The 20,967-nt window shown below is 43.3% G+C and overlaps 1 protein-coding gene across 1 annotated transcript; it reads left to right on the top strand.

Annotated features, from left to right (window-relative positions):
- The first annotated feature begins 3,480 nt into the window (after window positions 1-3,480).
- SLC22A18 (solute carrier family 22 member 18) lies at window positions 3,481-20,582 on the top strand. The gene is made up of 10 exons (XM_053448546.1): window positions 3,481-3,671; window positions 5,444-5,541; window positions 7,932-8,077; window positions 9,167-9,299; window positions 13,829-13,944; window positions 14,039-14,149; window positions 14,898-14,998; window positions 18,096-18,197; window positions 19,393-19,513; window positions 20,018-20,582. The coding sequence occupies exons 1-10, from the start codon at window positions 3,555-3,557 to the stop codon at window positions 20,203-20,205; spliced, it is 1,233 nt and encodes a 410-aa protein (XP_053304521.1). The 5' UTR covers window positions 3,481-3,554; the 3' UTR covers window positions 20,206-20,582.
- The last annotated feature ends 385 nt before the right edge of the window (window positions 20,583-20,967 follow it).

The following is a 20,967-nucleotide window of genomic DNA, read 5'->3' as shown; positions in this document are numbered from 1 at the left end:
TGGGTTCCTAACGTGATCCCTCTGGATTTTTCTGGATCTGTACATTAATCCGAATTAACCCCTTAATGACAAAGCCCGTACATGCACGGGCTCAAAATGCATTGTTTTCAATGGGTTTAGGGACCGCCCATTGTCCTTAAGGGGTTAGAAATTAGAAGTAAATTATATTTTTAATTTTAATTTCATTTTAGAAGTAATCAGTCCATGAAATTTCTGGATACGTTGTTACGAGTTTTACATTCGCAGGCAGATCTGGATGAAGAGGTTCCATTGTCTCTCCTGCCACCTACATTTCACAGGACAGTAGCTGGATCTCTTTCAAAAAAAGTGGAGAAACAACAATTGGCTGTTTTATTTCATACATGTAATTAGCATGATAAAGCACACAGAACGTCATTTTCACGCGAGTCGGCCCGATATTTATTAACAATAAAACAATTGTTCAACCTGCGCGTGACAAAAGCAGCACTGTCCGAAATTCCGAGCCAAATCCCGAGAAAGCGGCGAGGCGGCTTCTGGGTAATAAAATAATGAGATTTATTATCCTTGGTTCTAAGATCCAATTTCCTCAGATAAACAGATTTCAAGGTAATTTGTGAAGAAGGCATCGAGCCTGCGCTCGGCACGGTAAGTAAATTAGAATTAGGGGTTTTCTTCAACATCTAATCCGATTTGGCAGAATTTTCAAAAAAAAAAAAAAAACACACAAATCGCTTGTCAAGCCCAGTGGGCAATCTCTTTGTGCCAAGTTGTGTCTTCCACGGAGTGTTGCCTTCATGTGCCATCTAAAGAGCCTTGACGTGGTGGAACAGATGAGGAGTTTAAGGGGCCTCTTCAGCCCTGTGGTGCTTTCACCCTCTCTGTCTCAGCTGAGACTAAGGAGCATAAGTGGATTATTCTTCTAAATTTCTGGCATGCCAGATGGGAGAATGCACAACATGCAAGTCAAATGTCTACCCTTTTGTGTTGATGGATCCTTGAGTCGAGATCTCCAGGTCCTACTGTTTTTTCCAGCTGGGCTACCACGAGTGAGGAGTTGGCCAAACGTTTCTAAAGTAAGGAACTATGAACTATGAACATCTACAATGTGATAACTGTCTTTACCCACTAGCTGAAACTCGAAGGACCATCGAGGACCTGGACCTTCCGACTTCCATGACATAGAAGAACTTGGGTCCTCCTAGAGTTAAGGACCAATGTAGAGAATCCAATGAGACGGAACGGAAAGATAGCTAAGAGAAAATGAAATTAAGCATGGAAACTGGGAAACGTAACTGGTCCTCAAGAAGAACTTGGCTCTCAGTTTTAGAGGGAATCCATGGGTATGAGGTCTATATACCATGGCCAGTTGGTCCCTGGTCCTAACGAGTATCACAAAGCTTAGGAGCTGCGCAAGTTCCTGAAGAGCTGAGGCAGAAGTTCGGCGGACAGAAGTGTGTGCAGTCACCCACTATGTTCTGGCTAAACATTGGATGGACGCATGGTTCTGATTTAGAATGCTGACATGTAGACTCATTACATGACACATATACACAGACACCGGGGGGGGGGGAGTTGGGATACATTGATCAAATATGCTAGCAAAGTAATTGTGAAATTAGGCAGAAAATGCCCTCACGCCGCGTGTAACCACCGCCCCCCCCATGTCCTGTTGGATGGCAGCAAACAATGGAAGTTTCTGGTTCACAAGAAGGTCACATAATAACCGTGAATTATCATCTGATGAATAGAATAACCATCTCCTCGGCTTTTCATGGGGGAACTAAGACTGGTTAATCAGGGGCGACATGATTTCCACTCACAGGAGACATTTGCTTGCGTTCAATGGAAAGATACTTTTTTCGTAACACTTTTTTCAGCACCAACGTACAGTTATATATAGAAGCTTTTATTTCATGGAAGGCAATAGAACGCAGGCAGCCTTAGACCGGGTTCTAGCGCAGACCGGTTACCCTGTCAATGGGGCTAACAGCCAGCTGTCAACCCCTCGCCACGCTACGTGCCGCCAGTGCTACAAATGACACCTTAATAACGTTTCTTCAGCTGCCTCGCAAACAACACCGAGAAGACCTCCCAAGTGACCTCACCAAATAGTAACATCACACGCGACCTTCGATTCCCCCCTCTGTCAAACATGGGGGGGGCAGGTTGTAAATCTCTAATTTCTGTTAAAAACCATCTCCCATTACAAATTCCCCCAAATACCAGTCTAGAAACCATGCTAATAAAAAGTCATTCGAATAACTAACTAAATTCTGTTTCTGGTACAAATTCTGGCTGATAGGACCGTGAGGGCCGAGATGTATGATAACTGACCTTTAATGGGACACTCCGGACCTCATGGGTGCTTTAATACATATGAGAGGTCCCTTTAATTTTATGTGGTTATCCCCTTGCAAATGCATGGGGGGGTCTGCAGGACCCCCATATGTATTTGTCTATTCTTCCTGCACGACAGCCACTTTCCATGCTGGGGGTGCGTTCAGCCGAACACATGGCACGCTATGTAGTTACCGCTCAGTACCAGCGCTAGCTCAACGAACACCACAGGCAGGGGTCTAATGAGACCCCCATGCACATGGGCAGAAAGCGTTGATATTTTGAAGCACTTACAAAATACTTTAAATGCATTGAGACACCAACCCTGCCTTCTCTGCGCATGATGCAGGGTCGAACCCAGGAAGCTTATCCTGCGAGATGGTCTAAACTGGCCCTGTATCATGTATACTTAATATGGGAAATTTCTTGGATGTCATCACACTGATTAAACTATTTATTGTACGGGGACGTCTCAGCCATCCTTGCCATTTTTAATCCTAAACATTCATAACCTCATAATGACGGAACGCGACCTCTAAAGAACCATTCACGATGGAAGGAAAGGTTAAGGACTGCATCGCCCTCTAGTGGCCCAAATGCGCAATCACATAATCCATTTCCGATGGCCGGTGGTTGGATCATAATGGGGAAAAAACGCTATTTTAGAGATCTCTGGTCTGGTATCCGTGGGACTCACGGCCCGGTGCATCGCTGGCTCTGTGCCGACAGATACAATGTAACAGCACTGGGGGGAAAGAGACTGCAACATTTGTCAGGCTGTCCCTTAAAGGAACAAACCGGTGAGACCCTACTAAACATCCCGCCACTGTTCACTATTTTATGCGATCCAACACCGGTTCTGTTAGTCGGCAGGCCATCTACCAATGGTTACAATATGACAAGAATGATGGGAGTTGTAGTCCACAGCAGCTGGAGTGCCAGTAGTCGCCAAAGCCTGAAAACGATCTCCTGTATCCTATATATTAAAACCAACGAGCAAAATAATTTCCAGGGATAGAGCGCTAACCGTGAAGCTGTAAAATGTTTGCATTTCAGTGGGAATCATTCCTTAAAGTGTTAAACAGAGCAGTCGTCTCGTGGCGAGGGAGGGAGGGACGGCTCGAACTTTGCACCGAAGGCAGGAAACTGAAATACAGAAAGCAAAACCGAATGCAGCGTCCGGCGTTACTTCCAATCCAAACCATTTTCAGGCAAGCACCGGCAGGGATCCGTTAATGCAGATGGCCTCCGACCCGGGAAATCCGAGATCTAAACGCACCGTGATCAGGATCACATATTTATTGGCTGCCATCGACATTTCGTGTCTGTTCATGCAGTTTGCGGTGACCCCAGTGAGTATGAGTGTGTGTATATTGTGTGTGTAAGTATGTGTGTGTGTGTGTAAGCGTGAGTATGTATATGTGTGTGTGTGCGTATGTGTGTGTGTAAGTATGTGTGTGTGTGTAAGTATATGTGTACGTAAGTATGTGTGTGTAAGTGTGTGTGTAAGTATGTGTGTGTGTAAGTATGTGTGTGCATAAGTGTGTGCGTAAGTATGTGTGTGCGTGCGTATGTGTGTGCGTAAGTATGTGTGTGTGTAAGTATGTGTGTGCGTAAGTGTGTGTGTAAGTATGTGTGTGCGTGCGTATGTGTGTGCGTAAGTATGTGTGTGCGTGCGTATGTGTGTGTGTAAGTATGTGTGTGTGTAAGTATGTGTGTGCGTAAGTATGTGTGTGTGTAAGTATGTGTTTGTGTAAGCATGTGTGTGTGTAAGTATGTGTGTATGGAAGTATGTGTGTGTGGAAGTGTGTAAAGGTTCAATTAATCAGAGTAGGTGGAGCAGAATCTATTATATAAAGTATTGGGTTTTGCGTTAATTTCAAGACATGAGGGTATTATTCTACTTTTGCCACCTTTTGCCTCAAATCTTAGCTACTTTCTTTCCAACTAAAGATTTCTAAACAATTACACTGATTGCAGAATAAAAAAGTTCTAGGTCTGTTTAATAAATGAATTTTGTTATCCCACAAGCTGTGACAGTTTCCCTTTAAGTATTTGAGACTCTCTCTCTCTCTCTCTCTATATATATATATATATATATCACTCCCATCACTCCTGTGGTCCAATGGCCCTTTATCACTCCCATCACTCCTGGGTTCCAATGGCCCTTTATCACTCCCATCACTCCTGGGTTCCAATGGCCCTTTATCACTCCCATCACTCCTGGGTTCCAATGGCCCTTTATCACTCCCATCACTCCTGAGTTCCAATGGTCCTTTATCACTCCCATCACTCCTGTGTTAGAATGGCCCTTTATCACTCCCATCACTCCTGTGTTCCAATGGCCCTTTATCACTCCCATCACTCCTGGGTTCCAATGGCCCTTTATCACTCCCATCACTCCTGGGTTCCAATGGCCCTTTATCACTCCCATCACTCCTGGGTTCCAATGGCCCTTTATCACTCCCATCACTCCTGTGTTCCAATGGCCCTTTATCACTCCCATCACTCCCGGGTTCCAATGGCCCTTTATCACTCCCATCACTCCTGGGTTCCAATGGCCCTGTATCACTCCCATCACTCCTGGGTTCCAATGGCCCTTTATCACTCCCATCACTCCTGGGTTCCAATGGCCCTTTATCACTCCCATCACTCCTGGGTTCCAATGGCCCTTTATCACTCCCATCACTCCTGTGTTCCAATGGCCCTTTATCACTCCCATCACTCCCGGGTTCCAATGGCCCTTTATCACTCCCATCACTCCTGGGTTCCAATGGCCCTGTATCACTCCCATCACTCCTGTGTTCCAATGGCCCTTTATCACTCCCATCACTCCTGTGTTCCAATGGCCCTTTATTACTCCCATCACTCCTGTGTTCCAATGGCCCTTTATCACTCCCATCACTCCTGGGTTCCAATGGCCCTTTATCACTCCCATCACTCCCGGGTTCCAATGGCCCTTTATCACTCCCATCACTCCTGTGTTCCAATGGCACGTTGTGTTCGCTAATCCAAGTTTAAAAGGCTAATTGATGGTTAGAAAATTATATTACAGCTGAGTAACCCCAAAACATCATTCTCTTGCATTTATTTAACACCGTGTTCTTATTTTTCTATCTCTCAGCAATTAGGGAAAACTCTTGGCTTGGACACTGTCGGATTCGGCTACCTCCAGACGGTCTTTGGGATTCTGCAGCTTATAGGGGGTCCCGTCTTTGGAAGGTAAAATGATTTAGATTAAACGCTGCCGTTATCTTCATGTTCTATATAGAAAAAGGGATTTCTACAAACAGCAAGCATTCTAACTGCAACCTTCAGCAGGAAAAGTAATTTTCTATATATAATTCTATTATTTTTCGCAGGACCGTATTATTTGAAGGCAGGATCTCTTTATCTAATGTATCAGGTCATCTGTGAGCCTGTAGGGACTGTGAGACCTGCTGCAGGAATTGTTGGTGCTACATAAATAAATAAAAAAATAAAAAAAGAAATAATAATAATAATAATAAAAGATAATAATAATAATAATAATAATAAAAGATAATAATAATAATAATAATAATAATAATAATAATAAAAGATAATAATAATAATAATAATAATAATAACGTGCATAAAATTTAAATAAAATAACCCTTGTGTGCATCTTGTTGGTACAATGAAGTTGTGGAGAAAAAGTCACAAAGAGACCTCAACAAGAAGCGTTTAATAAACTCATAGAAACTTTCATAAAGAGCCGTCCTGCTCACCTGAGGTCAGTAACCGTGAAAGCTTTGACACTTCTAATCTTATTATACAACCATTTCCCTGCGTTTCTGTTTATGGCCACCCTGTGTCCCCCTGGAAGATCATTCTTCACATTGTTTTTAACAAATGTGTCACTCAGAGGGTGGTAGATAAGTGGAACAGCCTCCCAGCAGAAGTGGTAGAGGTTAATACAGTGAGGGGATTAAACATGCATGGGAGAGACATACGGCTCCTGAATCTAAGACGAGCCCAACTACTGATTAAGGTTTGAGTCTTTACAGCAGGAAAACGGCAGACTAGATGGGGGCCGAATGGGGCCGACCTGCTGGCAGATTCTGTGTTTCACTATAGATTTCAAAAACATTTTCTCTTATTTTACGTTTTGACCTCATAGAATCAGCACGGAGCTGAAACCAGATTTTCCGTGTTGGGTGCGCACTTCGAGAAATTCGAGGTGTTGGAATGAGATGAATGAGAGATTCAGTCCCAGGTCTAATTACAGGTTTTCTATTCAGCCAATGACCCTGTGAATGTTTAAATACCTCTAGGATCATTGTCTGCATCATTTGTATAGCACCTGCAGAATCCGTGGCGCTGTTTCAATGGGAAGAAGAGAGGAAATTTAACAATCAGATGAATGCACGTCGAGACAGACCGGATAAAGAAGGGGGCCAGAATCTTTGGAGAAAGAGAAGTGAAAAGAGAGAGAGAGGAAAAAAGAGGGACAAAGAGGCAAAAAGGAAAAGGAAGAGGAAAAGAGAAAGAGTGAGGGAGAGAGAAAGACAGAGAGGAAAGAGAGAGGGGGGAGAGAGAAAAAGAGAGAGAAAGAGTGAGGGAGAGAGAAAGACAGAGAGGAAAGAGAGAGGGGGAGAGAGAAAAAGAGAGAGAAAGAGAGAGGGAGAGAAGAAAAGACAGAGGGAAGGATGGGGGGAATCACATGGGCTCTTACATAAATGCGGGCGATAAAGACCAGTTTAAAGTCCAGTCGTCGCCCCTCCGCCTAGAAGATTGTAAGATTGCTCAAAGTGCCAATGAACTCTCGCTCGGAGTAAATCATTGACGGCCGCCGGTTACTTTTTGGTGCAAAGTTTTTCTTGCGCGGTTTTATTACAGCGGATCACGTCTTCTATGATGCGTATTCCGATAACGGCTGAGCAAAGACCCCAGGGAGACTGAGGTCATCAAACAATATATGTCATCATACTTCACCAAAAACCGCATCCTTTTCCCCGAACTGAACCCGCCAGGAATATAATTAGTATTCTTGGGTGAAGTTACTCAATTTGCTGATTATTGGTGTAATTGACTGGTGTGGCAGAGATAATTACCCACACACCAGCATATATTTTATTTCAGATGATTAACATCTTTATTGCATGGTACGCTGTCCCTAGGGGCCCTGCTTCATCTACCTGACTTACCTGTGCAGCCCAAAGCCCAAAAATATAGCCCTTTTCTCTAGATATATGTGTATAGGTACATACTGTATAGGGGAATGTTGGACAGGGGCTTCTCATCTACTCAATAAGCTCTTTGGGGCAGATTTGAGGCACTTAGACGCTCTTGTTGTAGATGAAGCCCATATGGACCCTACCGACGGAGAAGTCTCTGTATATTCCGCGTGATGAGTTCATCTGCTACAGTTTTGGTTGTTGAAGAATGAAGAATTCCATTTTCCAGCCATTTTCAGTGTTTTTAAGGAATATGATTGGGAAATCTTCTCTGCCTGCATCTGCTTGCTGATAGGAGAGAAGCTGATGGAGGGGCCTTCAGCAGCTCAGGGCCCTGCGCAGCCACATTGGTCTCCTGTACGGTGGAGTCGGCTGAGCTTAAACTCATTGGAAACGCGTTTCTTTCCATTGCAGGTTCTCGGATCAGTACGGCCCTCGGGCAGCCCTCCTGCTGTCCTTTCTCTCTGCCTCTGTGTATTACCTGATTCTGGCCTTCACCACCAGCATACCATTCCTGTTCCTGTCCAGACTTCCATCCGTCTTCATGCATGGACTGCCAGGTACTGCTATTAGTATGCACAGAAAATATCCGTATCGTGTATATTCAACTCCACAAGGCTGCATATAATATAATATATAAATATTTATACACACGCTACCGCTCAGAAGTTTGGGGTCACTGAGCTGTTTTCATGGAAAACAAGCAAATTCCTGTCTGTAACATAATTACAAAAAGGGTTTTCTAACCATCAACTAGCCTTTTAAACTTGGATCAGCGAACACAACGTGCCATTGGAACACAGGAGTGATGGGAGTGATAAAGGGCCATTGGGACACAGGAGTGATGGGAGTGATAAAGGGCCATCGGGACACAGGAGTGATGGGAGTGATAAAGGGCCATTGGAGCACAGGAGTGATGGGAGTGATAAAGGGCCATTGGAACACAGGAGTGATGGGAGTGATAAAGGGCCATTGGAGCAAAGGAGTGATGGGAGTGATAAAGGGCCTCTGTATGCCTAAGAAGAGATTCCATTAAAAATCACAATAGTCATTTACAACATTAACCCCGTCAGCGCTGGATTTCTGATCCATCTGATGTTATTTTCACTGACAAAATTAGCTTTTCTTTCAAAACAAGCCAACCCCAAACGTTTGAATGATAGTGTGTATTTATATATGTATGTGTGTGTGTGTGTGTGTGTGTGAGAAAATGATTGTGTAATTTATATTATAGTATATTGAGGAATCTAAAATACAAGCATTGCTGCCCCCGCTTGGCTAAACTCTGGAAGAACAGAGCTTTTCTAACAGCAACAATGTAGCGTTCAGTTATTGGTTGTAATGCCTGACTTTTCCACTTGGTGGCGATATAGTATCATGATTTTCTTGTAAACTTTACAAGCAGTTTGAAGCGCTAACAGCCGTCTTATTTTCTGATGTCATTTATACAAATGTATGTGAAATAATCGGTGATATTTGGCTTTGCCAGTTGTGTCAGTAAATTTAATTTAGAAAAATCTTTAAAATTCAATGGAAATCTTTTTTCCCAGTGTTTTTTCACTCAGTGGAGAGATGCTAATTGTTCTTGTAACTGTAACGGGCTGTTTGGGATTTTATTGGAATTAAATGCTTCCGTTTGTTCTTTTTAGGAGCTCAGATGATTGTGACAGATATGACGGCTGACAAAGAACGAGCGGATTCGCTGGGGATCCTCGGACTCTGTTTTGGAGTTGGGATTATCATCGGATCCTCTCTGGGAGGGTACCTGGCCACGCACTACGGGTGAGAAACCGTGTTATACACGTGTAACTATAAAACAGGGCGACTTATAAGAGGAGCCTGTTCTGATTTGAAAAATGTAGACTGTAATAAGAAGCAACAATTTGCCTTTACCTGCGAAACGAAAATATCCTAAAACATTAAAAAAAATCTCCTGCAAGGATGACAAACAGCTATGAAAACGTGACCATCTTCCATGGTGAGATTAATTGCTATTTACCTTAAAGGAGAAGCTTCAGCTCCAGAGCTGCACCTATGTGGTATGCTCCCTGCCAGCCAGCACCAGTGCTGCAGAGAAAAACCTGATTGGTTGGATAAAGCAGCCAATCACCTGCAGATCAAGATAGACTCCACCCCTGCGGGTCTCGCATGAGCCCGCACTGCAGCTGGATGGCAATGAGCGTCCTACTTAGGTGCAGCAACAGGAGAGGTGTTTGGCCACTAAAGGGGCAAATGCATGTGGGGGGTTTCTACAAGGTGGTGGACGTCTCAAACTGCTGACAATTACCGAGTTCTTCAGAAAGAAAAAAGTTCTAGAAAAGAAGAACATTTTTAACCCCTTAAGGACAATGGGCGGTCCTTAAACCCATTGAAAACAATGCATTTTGAGCCCGTACATGTACGGGCTGTGTCATTAAGGGGTTAAAAATAATTTTCATTCCATCCCAACCGATGGAATGTTCCTGCTGGTTTTGTAACATCTCCCTTTTATCTGCGAGCTACAATGTAACCCCCGTAATTACCTTTTGTTTCCATTCTTCACGCCGCGTGGTCATCTCACACCTTGCAGTTATCGATTGCTCTGCCCGTACAGTTCATGCGTTTTGGTTGCGTACTTTTTCTGTTACAGGTTGTCCCATATCTGGGTTCATTCATGGATTATGTTCAGTGATTTGATTTGCGTTGTGTCGGCTTTGGACACCACCCAGTTGTTCTTCTAAATCGTGCAATTAAAACAAATTAAAAATAAGCATCTGCCGGATCAGTGCTGATAATCTTCGTTTTCCAAGAGATATAGAAATAAGAAATACATCTTTTCATTTATTTAAAGGGGGGAGTTTCACTCCAGTTGGAGAAACTTCTAGAATGTCCTCAGAGTCTATATAACCATGGTGAGATATCCTTCATAATGCTGGCTTCTCGATGAAGAACTATTTGACTTAGAATTTATTACTTGGAACCTCTCAACGTCTTAAGCAGGTTTTGGTGTAGAAAAGGTGATCTCGGAGTATAGATGACCCTGGCTTGGGTCTGAGCTGGTGTTGGGGCCACCACCACGTTCCTCCCAATGTTACGAAGCAATTGCATGCAGGAGCGGGTTTTGGAAGCATGGCCTGTGTACGGGACCAGGTGAAAAGGTAGATTTGGGGAGAAGAAGTCTATGTGTTGATAATTTCGGTTCCCTTAGGGGTGACTTTACTCTGCAGCGCACCATGGACCGTTCTGCAGTTAAATTAAGCATTGGGTTCCTGATCGCGATGGAAGACAAATCATATTTTTGAGGTTCTGCCTGGAAATCTCCATCGGATTCGTGATGTAAAGCGCAGACCAAACGCTACGCAAACACTATCCTTTCATGGTGCAGAGGGGCCGGTGTGAGAAGCCGGTGGAACCCAGTTCTGAATGAGTTAATGATCTCTCCTCATATGAAGATAATTCCGTGGAATATCATGAGATCACGGGAATTAGTCACAGATCTGAAACCGCCTGCAGGGTACATTTTGTGGAAAAAGTTTGTTTCGGTGAAAAATGATACCCTTAAAAAAAAAACTAAAAAAAAAAACGGGAGAAAACACTACTTTTTTCACATTCTTGGCAGATTTACAAGCCGGTGCTCAGGTTTCAGACAGATACTCGGGACGGATCATGTTGTTAAAGTCTTTGTGATTGGAACAAGAACTCGCCAAAAACAGAGAAGCCGTATGTCTATCCCATGCATGTTTAATCCCCTCACTGTATTACCCTCTACCACTTCTGCTGGGAGGCTGTTCCACTCATCTACTACCCTCCTATGGTCGTGCTTAGACCAAATGGAGTTTACGTTTATTGCTTCCTTGGCAATCCTCTATGTAAATATAACGAGCTAAGAAAGGATCTTTTGATCCATGCATTTGCTTAAACTTTGAGTAGCACATTGTAAAGACAAAAATCACTTGACATGATGTCAGAATTCAGATTTTTCTTTCGGAGCGATGTCATTGGTCATCTGAGCACAGGTGTTCCTGCCAATAATAAGCTGCGTTTCTGTATGATGTCATAGTTAGGCTCCACCCCAGCAAACTCTCCAATAATATTTGAATTCTTTCAGTCCCGTTTTTTGTTCCCGGTGTTTAATTCACAGCCTGACGTGAGAGGCGTTATTGTTCCGATGCCCACCAGAAAGTATTTTCATCTCCTGTTTTCCTCAAGAAAAGAAAGATTATTCTGTGATTTCATTCGCCAAGAATGTATCCGCGCTCCGCGCTCCCACGCGGCTTTCTGTATTGTCGCGAATATCGATGTTTCTTTAAATGCTGTTTACTTTCCTTGCATCTGGAAATTATGTTGGAAATTTATTTTATTTCCCCCGTTTCATTTATAAAGCCGTTTCCTGCTGTTTCTATACACATTATCGGGGCTTTTAGGGCCGTAGAACCCTGCGATCCCCTCATACCCAGCAAACATTCTGACCTCCTAGAAAAGAGGGGCATCGGGGGAGGAAAAAGAGACATCATATGGGTTTACAATGTGGAAACATGGGTTGCCTTCCATCATAATTTTAATTTTCTTCTTAGATGCTTATTTTACTGTATAAGGTTATGCTGTATGAGCCCTCCCTCTTAGAGGGTAGTACATAAGTGGAAGAGCCTCCCAGCAGAAGTGGTAGAGGGTAATACAGTGAGGGGATTAAACATGCATGGGATAGACATACGGCTCCTGAATCTAAGACGAGACCAACGACTGATTAGGGTTTGAGTCTTTACAGGCAGACTAGATGGGGCCGGATGGGGCCGACCTGCAGGCAAACTCTGTGTTTCCTGCAGGGATGGCCCTTATTAGAGTCACATGCTAATGGTCAGACCCCATTAAATATGGTGGAAGCCAAGGAATGATAGTTCTATGGAGGTCGCAGCTTTGAGCAGGGAGGGTCCGCCCCCCCCCCCCCCCGTATTAAGCGTTATATTCTATACAGTTTCCGTCTCGGTGAGATTCTGCAGATCCCAGCTTCATAAATTCCCCTTTTTTCCTTCCTTTTACTGTAAATTCGTTATTGAGGCAGGAAGGCGGCCCGGCGCGGACACAGACAGAGCTTTTCATCCGCTCGCCTTCTGCGCAGAACAATCAAAGCTTCGCGGACGTCTGCGGCAAATGTCTGCGAACAATGGCCCTGTGTCCGTCCGGGCAGCGTGCGGGGTGAGGCTTAACTCGCTGCCAAATTCTTTCTTCGCAGTCCCGATGGCTGTGGACAGATTGCAGGAGCGGGGAGAGCCCTTCGGCATCTCTATCCGGGACCCGGATGGCTGCTGTGGCCCAGGGGCCCCACGGCTGTGATGGTCCAAGTAAAGGGTTAAACTTTATCTGAAGAGCAATTTTGTGACTCTAACGGGGCTGTGTGGACCACTTTATAAAGAATTCGGACCCTCAGGAATAAGTGGACCCTGATGCGCTTCAATTAACCCTTTGAGACCCCATCACAAAATATTCTATAGTTGTGACTTGCTATGGTGGCAACCAGATGGTTCTGATAATAGTCCTTCGTAGGAGTTAATGATATTCTGAACGAAGTCACCTGCATTCAAGCAGGGATTTCTGCTGTGATAAATCACCAAAAGGGATGCTCAGATATGGGAATCTCTTTGGCTCTAGACTGAGAGAATTTGCCCCTTCACCCCGAGACTGGAGTAAAACCCTGACAATCTGCCCATTCACCCCCCAGACCTTGAGCCTGGGGTAAGAAGTAAACCCCTGACGGGGTATCTGGGTTTATAAACAGATTCTCAGCATCTGTTCCCAGGAATTGTGATGCGCTTTTCAGGGGGTACGGCTGAGACGCGGCGCGTGAGCTTAAAGACCCTCATATACCCCACGCCGGGATCTGTGATGTCACTTTGCACGTATTTGATGCCATAACAGCTGACGATGCGGCTGGGAGTCGTGTCGTCTATATAAACACGCGCTTCCTTTTTATTTGTTTAAAATAACAACTGAAATAAGTCGTGTTTGTGCGTCTTCTGTCAACTTTACTTCCTAATAGTCACACGAGCCGATGACTCAAAAGGTCTTCAACCACACAGTAGTTTGTTTATGACCACATTGGATCTTAAGGGGTTAATTATTTTAGCATTTAGTTTTGATACCCCCTCTCTCCTCCCCGGATGCCCCTCTTTTCTAGGAGGTCAGAATGTTTGCTGGGTATGAGGGGATCGCAGGGTTCTACAGCCCTAAAAGCCCCGATAATGTGTATAGAAACAGCAGGAAACGGCTTTATAAACTAAACGGGGTAATTAACCCCATTATTCTTCTCGCAGTAACTGATTTTCTTCTGTCTCCAGCCTTTATACCCCCTCCTTCATCTCGCTGGCCGTCAGCCTCCTGAGCTGCGTGATCGTGATGGCCTACATACCGACCCAAACCAAACCCAAGAGAGTAGAACCGGCATCTGGAAAAAGTAATATTACCCCCCCCCCGGCGCGATAATCGCTTCGTATTCGCTGATATTTAGCGCCGTTCAACAAGACTGAAACCACAACTTTATTCCGCAGACCCCTCAAAGGCCTCCAGCGTCTTTAACTTCACTGAACTCGGGCGGCTTCTGGAGTTTCCGGGCGTCACGGCGATTTTCATCATAAAAATTCTTTCCGGATTCCCATTAGGTATGAGTTTTTTCCTGTTTTTTTTTTATATTTCTTGTTTGAATTATTTTTAGGAATTATGAACTCTAGGAAAGGGACCTCTCGGTGTCAGGGGCTCAGGGGTAGTATAGGGGCAATGCATTCTACCCTCCGCATGGAGCTCTCCTATCTACCCCACACAAGGGGCAGGAGAAAGCTTCATGTCTTTGCCGTAATTATTTATTACAGCTTGTATTTTCAACATATTTAAATAATTAAAGTGTTCTCTATTGACCCTGATTCCCGGTATATCAGGATATAGTAATAGTCTCATCGGCCTTTGGTGTTTTCTTTCTAATCACAATCAAAGCCAATATGTCGCCCCTTATTCAGTAAAAAATGTATTTAAAATGATTTCGGCACCCATTTCTTCCACATGATAATTATTACCGGGCTTTCTGGCTGCTGACTGACGCTGAGCTCCACAAAGTTGGTTACCAGCAACAAAGAGCAATAACTCTGCCTCTCCAGCCACGGATCACCGCGTGACGGTTGCCATGTAACATGGTGACTCAGCTTAACCCTAAATTCCCCAAAAGTGAGCATTGCTCCCTATATCTTTATGTTTTAATGGCTTCTAGGCTAAGACAGGGTAATAAAACAAAAAATAAAAATACAGATATTTGTATATCAAGAATTTTTCCCTTAAATTATTACTCATGAACTATCTATTTTTCACCAATCTCCCGATTTATTTGTGTAATAAAGACCCGCTCTCATATGTTTCCAGGTCTTTTTATGATCATGTTCCCAGTTACTTCTGTTGACTTTTTCCAACTGGACACAGCAGGTGCTGGATATTTAATGTCGTATTTCGGTATACTCCAACTGGTAAGAAAAACTTGTATATATTTATATATATATTTTTTTTATTTTTTTTTAATTATTATTATTTATTTATTTATTTATTTATTATTATTATTATTGAATATTATATAGGGACAAACTAAAAAAAAAAAAGGTTTTTTTTATGTGATAGGTATTTTTTTATTTTTTTTTTAAAATTTACAATTTTTTTTATGATTTTGGGGATACCCACCCAATGTTGTTATGGCCCAATATTATATCAGGGTTATATTGTTATATTATTTTATAAATGTTAAAACCCAGCCCAATGCTATAAATAACTTATTTTTTTTTGTAGTCATTGATTTGAAAAAAACAAAATTTCATCATGACTGATAATGGAAAAATAAGACCTGTGTTTACTTTAAACTGTGCGATGTTTGGAGATAAAACAAAAAAAAAAGGCTTATGTTGAAAGGAAGCGCAAACAGGGCAGCTTCCCAAAAATGTGGACGGATGAGTTTTGATGATCGCGTTTCAAAAGAGAACATTAAATCTCTCGTCAAATGTTTGGATATTTATGTTTAAACACAGCATATATGTACCGAGACATTCGTGTGTTCCACTCCGTTGCCAACATAGATAAAAGTCTATATTATATTATATATCACTGCATTCCACCAAAAACGCAGAAACACATTATTTATTTATTTTTACTTTACTGAGAGGGTAGTAGATAAGCGGAACAGCCTCCCAGCAGAGGTGGTAGAGGGTAATACAGTGAGGGAATATAAACATGCCTGGGATAGGCATACGGCTCCTGAATCTAAGACGAGTGTCTAAACTGGCCCTGCATAATGTATACTTAATGTGGATAGATGTCCTTGGCTCACACTCTTTGTTGGGTTGGCCCGTTTTAATGGTAAGTTGGGGAAACATTGCTGAACTTTTTATGATGTCATAAAACAAGCAGATGATGAAATCCAGGACGTTGCGTGAATGTAGCGACTTTATTTGGCGTTAGCGGTGGCTGCTATACAATGTATCCGGTCTTCAAAAAGAATTGATACATAATATCCAAGATGTTCTGGCGCATTCCATCGCAGTGGTTGGTGTTGCGTTAGTTCATCACTTGGTGTTATCTGCGTTCCTGGCTATTTCGCCCTTGGCATATAGGGAGGCCCCGTTATTCCGCCCCACAAGTATTTCCTTCCTGCCTTGTTTACCGATGACAGAACGGATTCCATCAGAGCCGCACTTTCTTTGTTCGGAGCTTCAAAGACGTCCAGCGCTCAAAGTTCACAGAGGAGGAGAAAAGGGAAAATAAAGCAGATTAAATTACAAAAATGGTATGTGCCGCGGACGGGCGGACATTTTCCGCCGTAATGGTTCCTTTTTTCCTGAGAATCTGCACAGTTTATGCGGAGGAACGTGTTCATGTGTGTCATGTAATGCCCTGCTCCCTGTATCCTCAATTTCTACCCAATTTCTGTGCCCTTCCTAATAGGAAATGTTAGAGACACAGAAACGGGGGCAACAAAACTCCCCGCCTGCTCCTTCTGCAACCATATCGTTTCTTGTGTCTGTAACTAAAATATGTCAGAATTGTTATAGATTCTACTCAAGAAAGAGTCTAGAGTAGAAAGCCTTATGGCTGGTAGAGGCCAAGATGGTTCCCCAACCACCAACACCAACACTGGTTCTCTCAGTCCAACACTATGGTGCTCACCAACACAAGATCCAGCCATGGTGGAACGCCAACAAGGAATCAGACCCCTTACTCGAGACACTGTCTGTAGTACCCCCCCCTCTAGATTTTCCAGTACCCAGAGACTGTCTGGTAGCCATCGCTCAGATGGACCTAGAGGTAATCTGCTGTTCCTTCGCAACCCACCGCTCTCTGCCAATGGGGTCTCTACAGCTACTTTATACATCGAGTTGCCGTTGCGTTGGACCCTGAGTTCTAATTCCATACCAGATTTTTGGTTGTTTGTTTGTTTTTTTAGAGCAATAAAACCGGTTTTGCAGTAAAAGTGATGAGCCTGTAACGTGACGGGGGGGGGGGACTTTTTTTTTTCTTTTGTGGAGGCAGGCTAAGGTCTTCACTATGAGGAAGGCTTCTGTAATTGAAAGCTATTTTTTACGGGGCCCCAGAAATCTGGAATGGAATGCTGTCGGTCGCTGGGCATAGTTCTCCTGCTTCAGCGAGTTCATATGTGGAGAGGATTTTCTTTCACATCTGAAAGGAGTGGCTCCATTGTTAGCTCTCATGGGTGGCAGTCAGAAGATCTCATTTCCTTGGCTAAGGCTCCGATACTTTTTTTTTTTATATGTTTTTACTTGTCATTTAGGTGGAGCTCCCCACAGTTCTTCTTTTTCTTCTGCGCTGTAGCGTGTCTGAAATCATTCTCACGCTCCGTGGCTGGAGACATGCTTAACATTTACCACCTCTGCCTAGAGCTAACCATATCCTCTTCTTACAGACAGAGTAACGTTTGACTTGGCCGAGGTTACAAGAAATCATATTTCATCTGTCGCAGCCACAAGTGCCCCGGAAACCAAATACATGAAAAGCCCCATTTGGTCTGCATGTCTAACGACATCGAAGGGAAACAATGATTCATGAATCGTATTCCCAAATTCCGCGTGTGTAATTGTTACAATGTAACTATCCAGGACGTGGTGGGCCTTGTTCACCAAGCCCTGACTTTTAGTTGCTGTATCGGAAAGCAATATTTTGTCATAACTCAAAAATCCAGGACTTGGTCGCTTGGTGACCATATTTGACTTTATTGTAAGCCGAGGTTAATCTGCCCCGTGGTCGATACGTGGTGGTATCTTTGGTGGACGTCACGTGAAGCTGCTATGAGACACGGACCCACCTAAACCATCCAACGTTTCCGGCCAATCTGGAAAAGATTACATTTTAGTGAAAACGATTATGATTTAACCATCAGGTAGCATCTCAGAGGCTTTAGGGCTCCCCTTCCAAATGACTTTTCCTTTATAATGTTTGTTTTCGATGGACGTGGGATTGGGTAATGATTTGGGTCTTACCAGTGGAAACCTTGATAGCTCGATTTTGTTTTTCCATCTTTGCTTTCAAAACATACAAGGAATTCACAGGTGGCTCATTTTGCAGGTGGTTCAGGGACTTATGGTGGGACTTCTCATCAATCGATTCACAGAAGATACCCTGCTTGTAGTGAGCATGGTGGTCTCCATTGGAGTTGGACTTGCAATGGTAAGTGGGACATTTTTTTCAGGCTTAGTTTTAAGAAGTATCAGCTTGACCCTGAGAACGTCTGAGACTCCTTGACCAAAGACTCGGTCAAGGTCTGTGCACCCTTTCCTTTCACACAGACCCCATAAGGACAAGACTGCTGTGACCTTGGAATTGAGTTTTTATTAAGCTAGCAGGGTATGGAAGACTAAAGGTAGTGGCCGCTGTATCAAGTTCTTACATGATCTCACCATTTATGATGGCACCACTAAGATACCGCACCACCATCTCGATATCCAACCTTTGTACACGGACTGGATCTTCTAGATGCAGTGAGTCATGTCCTTATTCTTGCTTCCTCTGGTTTGTCGAGATTGGCAGGGCTCCGTAGTAATTCACAGGCAATTAACGGCATTAAGCCAAATTGAGTTCGGCCTTCAAACCCTTTAACAACCCTTTGGAGTCACCGATCCCTGAATCACGGCGGAGAGTTTCCGAAGTTCCACCCCGATTTATAAAGCGAGAAGGTATCAGGCTTTTGGAAAGCTCGTTGGATTGGAGACCCCCCTCTCTAACCACCCAGGTCTCCTCGCCTACGAGGAATAGACTCGTTTATTCGAGTTCCGCAGAGTCAACTATAAATGTTACAAACTGTACAAAGTCAACACACGCAAGGAACAGCTCTTCAAAGGCACTTCTGAAAAGGACGTCTAAGAACACATCCTATTATTATTGCCGTGGAGTTCTCAGAAAGAATCCCATTGATGTCAACTCTTTAAGATTCAAATAGCGGAACTACAGTAACAGAGGCGGCCAAGACAAAGAAGGAAAATCCCTCGTATAACTCTATTTATATGTTTCCCAGTGGATAGGAATCTTCCCCTGGATTTTATGAAGCCTCAGCGTTGGAGAGAGTCCAGAACATTGTGGTTCCTTTGGGTTACAATAGCGATTTTAGGTGCATCACACTAACAATTATCGTTCCAACACAAAGTATCTCTTTCCTAGCCGGCTGAGAGTGAAAGAGTCAGGATGCTACGGTTTGGACAGTTTTATTCAACTTGTTTAAAGTTCACTTTGTTCCATAAAATGTTCACTAAAAAGAGGTTAGGTCACCAACTCCAATAAAACAGAACACGAGGCTTTCCTCATTGACATCATTTCCATAATGTATCCGATTGTATCCACTCCATTACCTTGTTGTGTTTCTTTATAGACGCTTATGACCAACGTGTGGCACTTCTGCGTGATCGCCGCCCCAATGATATTTGTCTTGTGCATCTCAGGAATTATCACAGACAGCATATTGACCAAGGCTGTTCCACCATCGGACACAGGTTGGTAAAGCGCAAAGCTTTAGTGGTGGCAACGAGGTTCTGAAGCTAGAACGAGGTGAGCCAATATTGGTTTGGAGCCAGGTCCTGGCCCAGGCCCAGCTCACCACGAGTTAAGGAGGTTAAGCAGGATCTGAACTGGCTAATGATGCCTTCTACTCTTCCATCTTTGGGGTCTTCAAGAAGAACGTAAGACCCTCTGGCAAGGAACTATGGCATGGTTTATGGGCATCTCAGTGAGCTGGGTCTTAGGGGTCTGCCAAGGAGGGTGGTTGGAGAACCTGGTTTTTGGGAGGCATTCCTGGCACAAATTTAAAAAGAAAGCTTCACCCTTGTGGTTCTCCGAGCTTCACCCTTGTGGTTCTCCGTGGAGCTCAGGAATGTCTGATGTGTGCCAAGGGCATGGCTCCTTGGCACCTTATACAGAAAGAGTTGACATGACGGAACAAATCTAGAATATTTCGTGAGCGAAGGCGGACTCATTTATTAATGTTCTCTTTTTTTTAGGTGCCATGCTGGGGATATGTGCCTCCATTCAACCTTTCACCCGAACGATCGGCCCAACTATTGGGGGGTACCTCTATAAGCACTACGGGGTGCCATCATTTGGCTTATTTAACATGATAATTAGCTTTTTAGTATTACTCTATCTTTCTAAAGTTCCGGCTAATCGAACAGAAGTGAAAAGTAAATAGCATTTTCGCCAAATTCCTTTATTCTTGCATTTCTATTTTGGAGTCATTTAGAAGAAAATTATTTTGAATTAATCTTACTTTAGGACTGATTTATTTAATATATTAATAGACAAAAAAAGCTCATTCACAACCGTATTTAAAGTTCTTTTTTTTAAAAAAAAGGCACAAAATTTAAGGCAAAAAATAATTTGGTTAGAGTTCCACTTTTTTTTGCGAGGGTCTAAATTGATCACATGACGGCAGAAAATAAAATCAGTCTGCCGTTTTTGAACGAGACGCTACCTGGAATAAGCTGCAACGCGACTCACCTGGCACACCCTGAACCTTAAACATCCGGAGATTTTCTAATTATATTTCCCGAGCGTGAGAACCTAAAATTCAAGAAAAAAAAACAAAAACCACAATTGCTCTTTAAAGAAAGTATTCTTAATCATCTAAAGTCACAGGTGAAAGAGAACGGAGAATTCTGATAGGCGGAAATCACAAAGGGCAAAGAAAATAACCTTTTTGAGTCAAAATCAGAAATATTTACTATTTTGGATGTTTTATACGTTGTTAGAATAAAGCGGGTGAGGCTAATTTTACACAATAGGCTGTAACATTTTATTGGGCACATACTCCGGATGCCGTATTATTTCGCCTCGGGTGGGTGGTTACCTTTCGGCATCCTGGGAAAGAAATGAATTCATCCTTCGAGTCCCGAGTGCAGCCTTACAGCTCTGCGGGAACTCAGCACTGAACCCAGCAATGCATCAAATCAGA

This window comes from Spea bombifrons, chromosome 10 (genome assembly GCF_027358695.1).
Source record: "Spea bombifrons isolate aSpeBom1 chromosome 10, aSpeBom1.2.pri, whole genome shotgun sequence".
In the NCBI taxonomy this organism is placed as follows: Eukaryota; Metazoa; Chordata; class Amphibia; order Anura; family Pelobatidae; genus Spea; species Spea bombifrons.
This window is presented reverse-complemented; position numbering and strand designations above follow the sequence as displayed.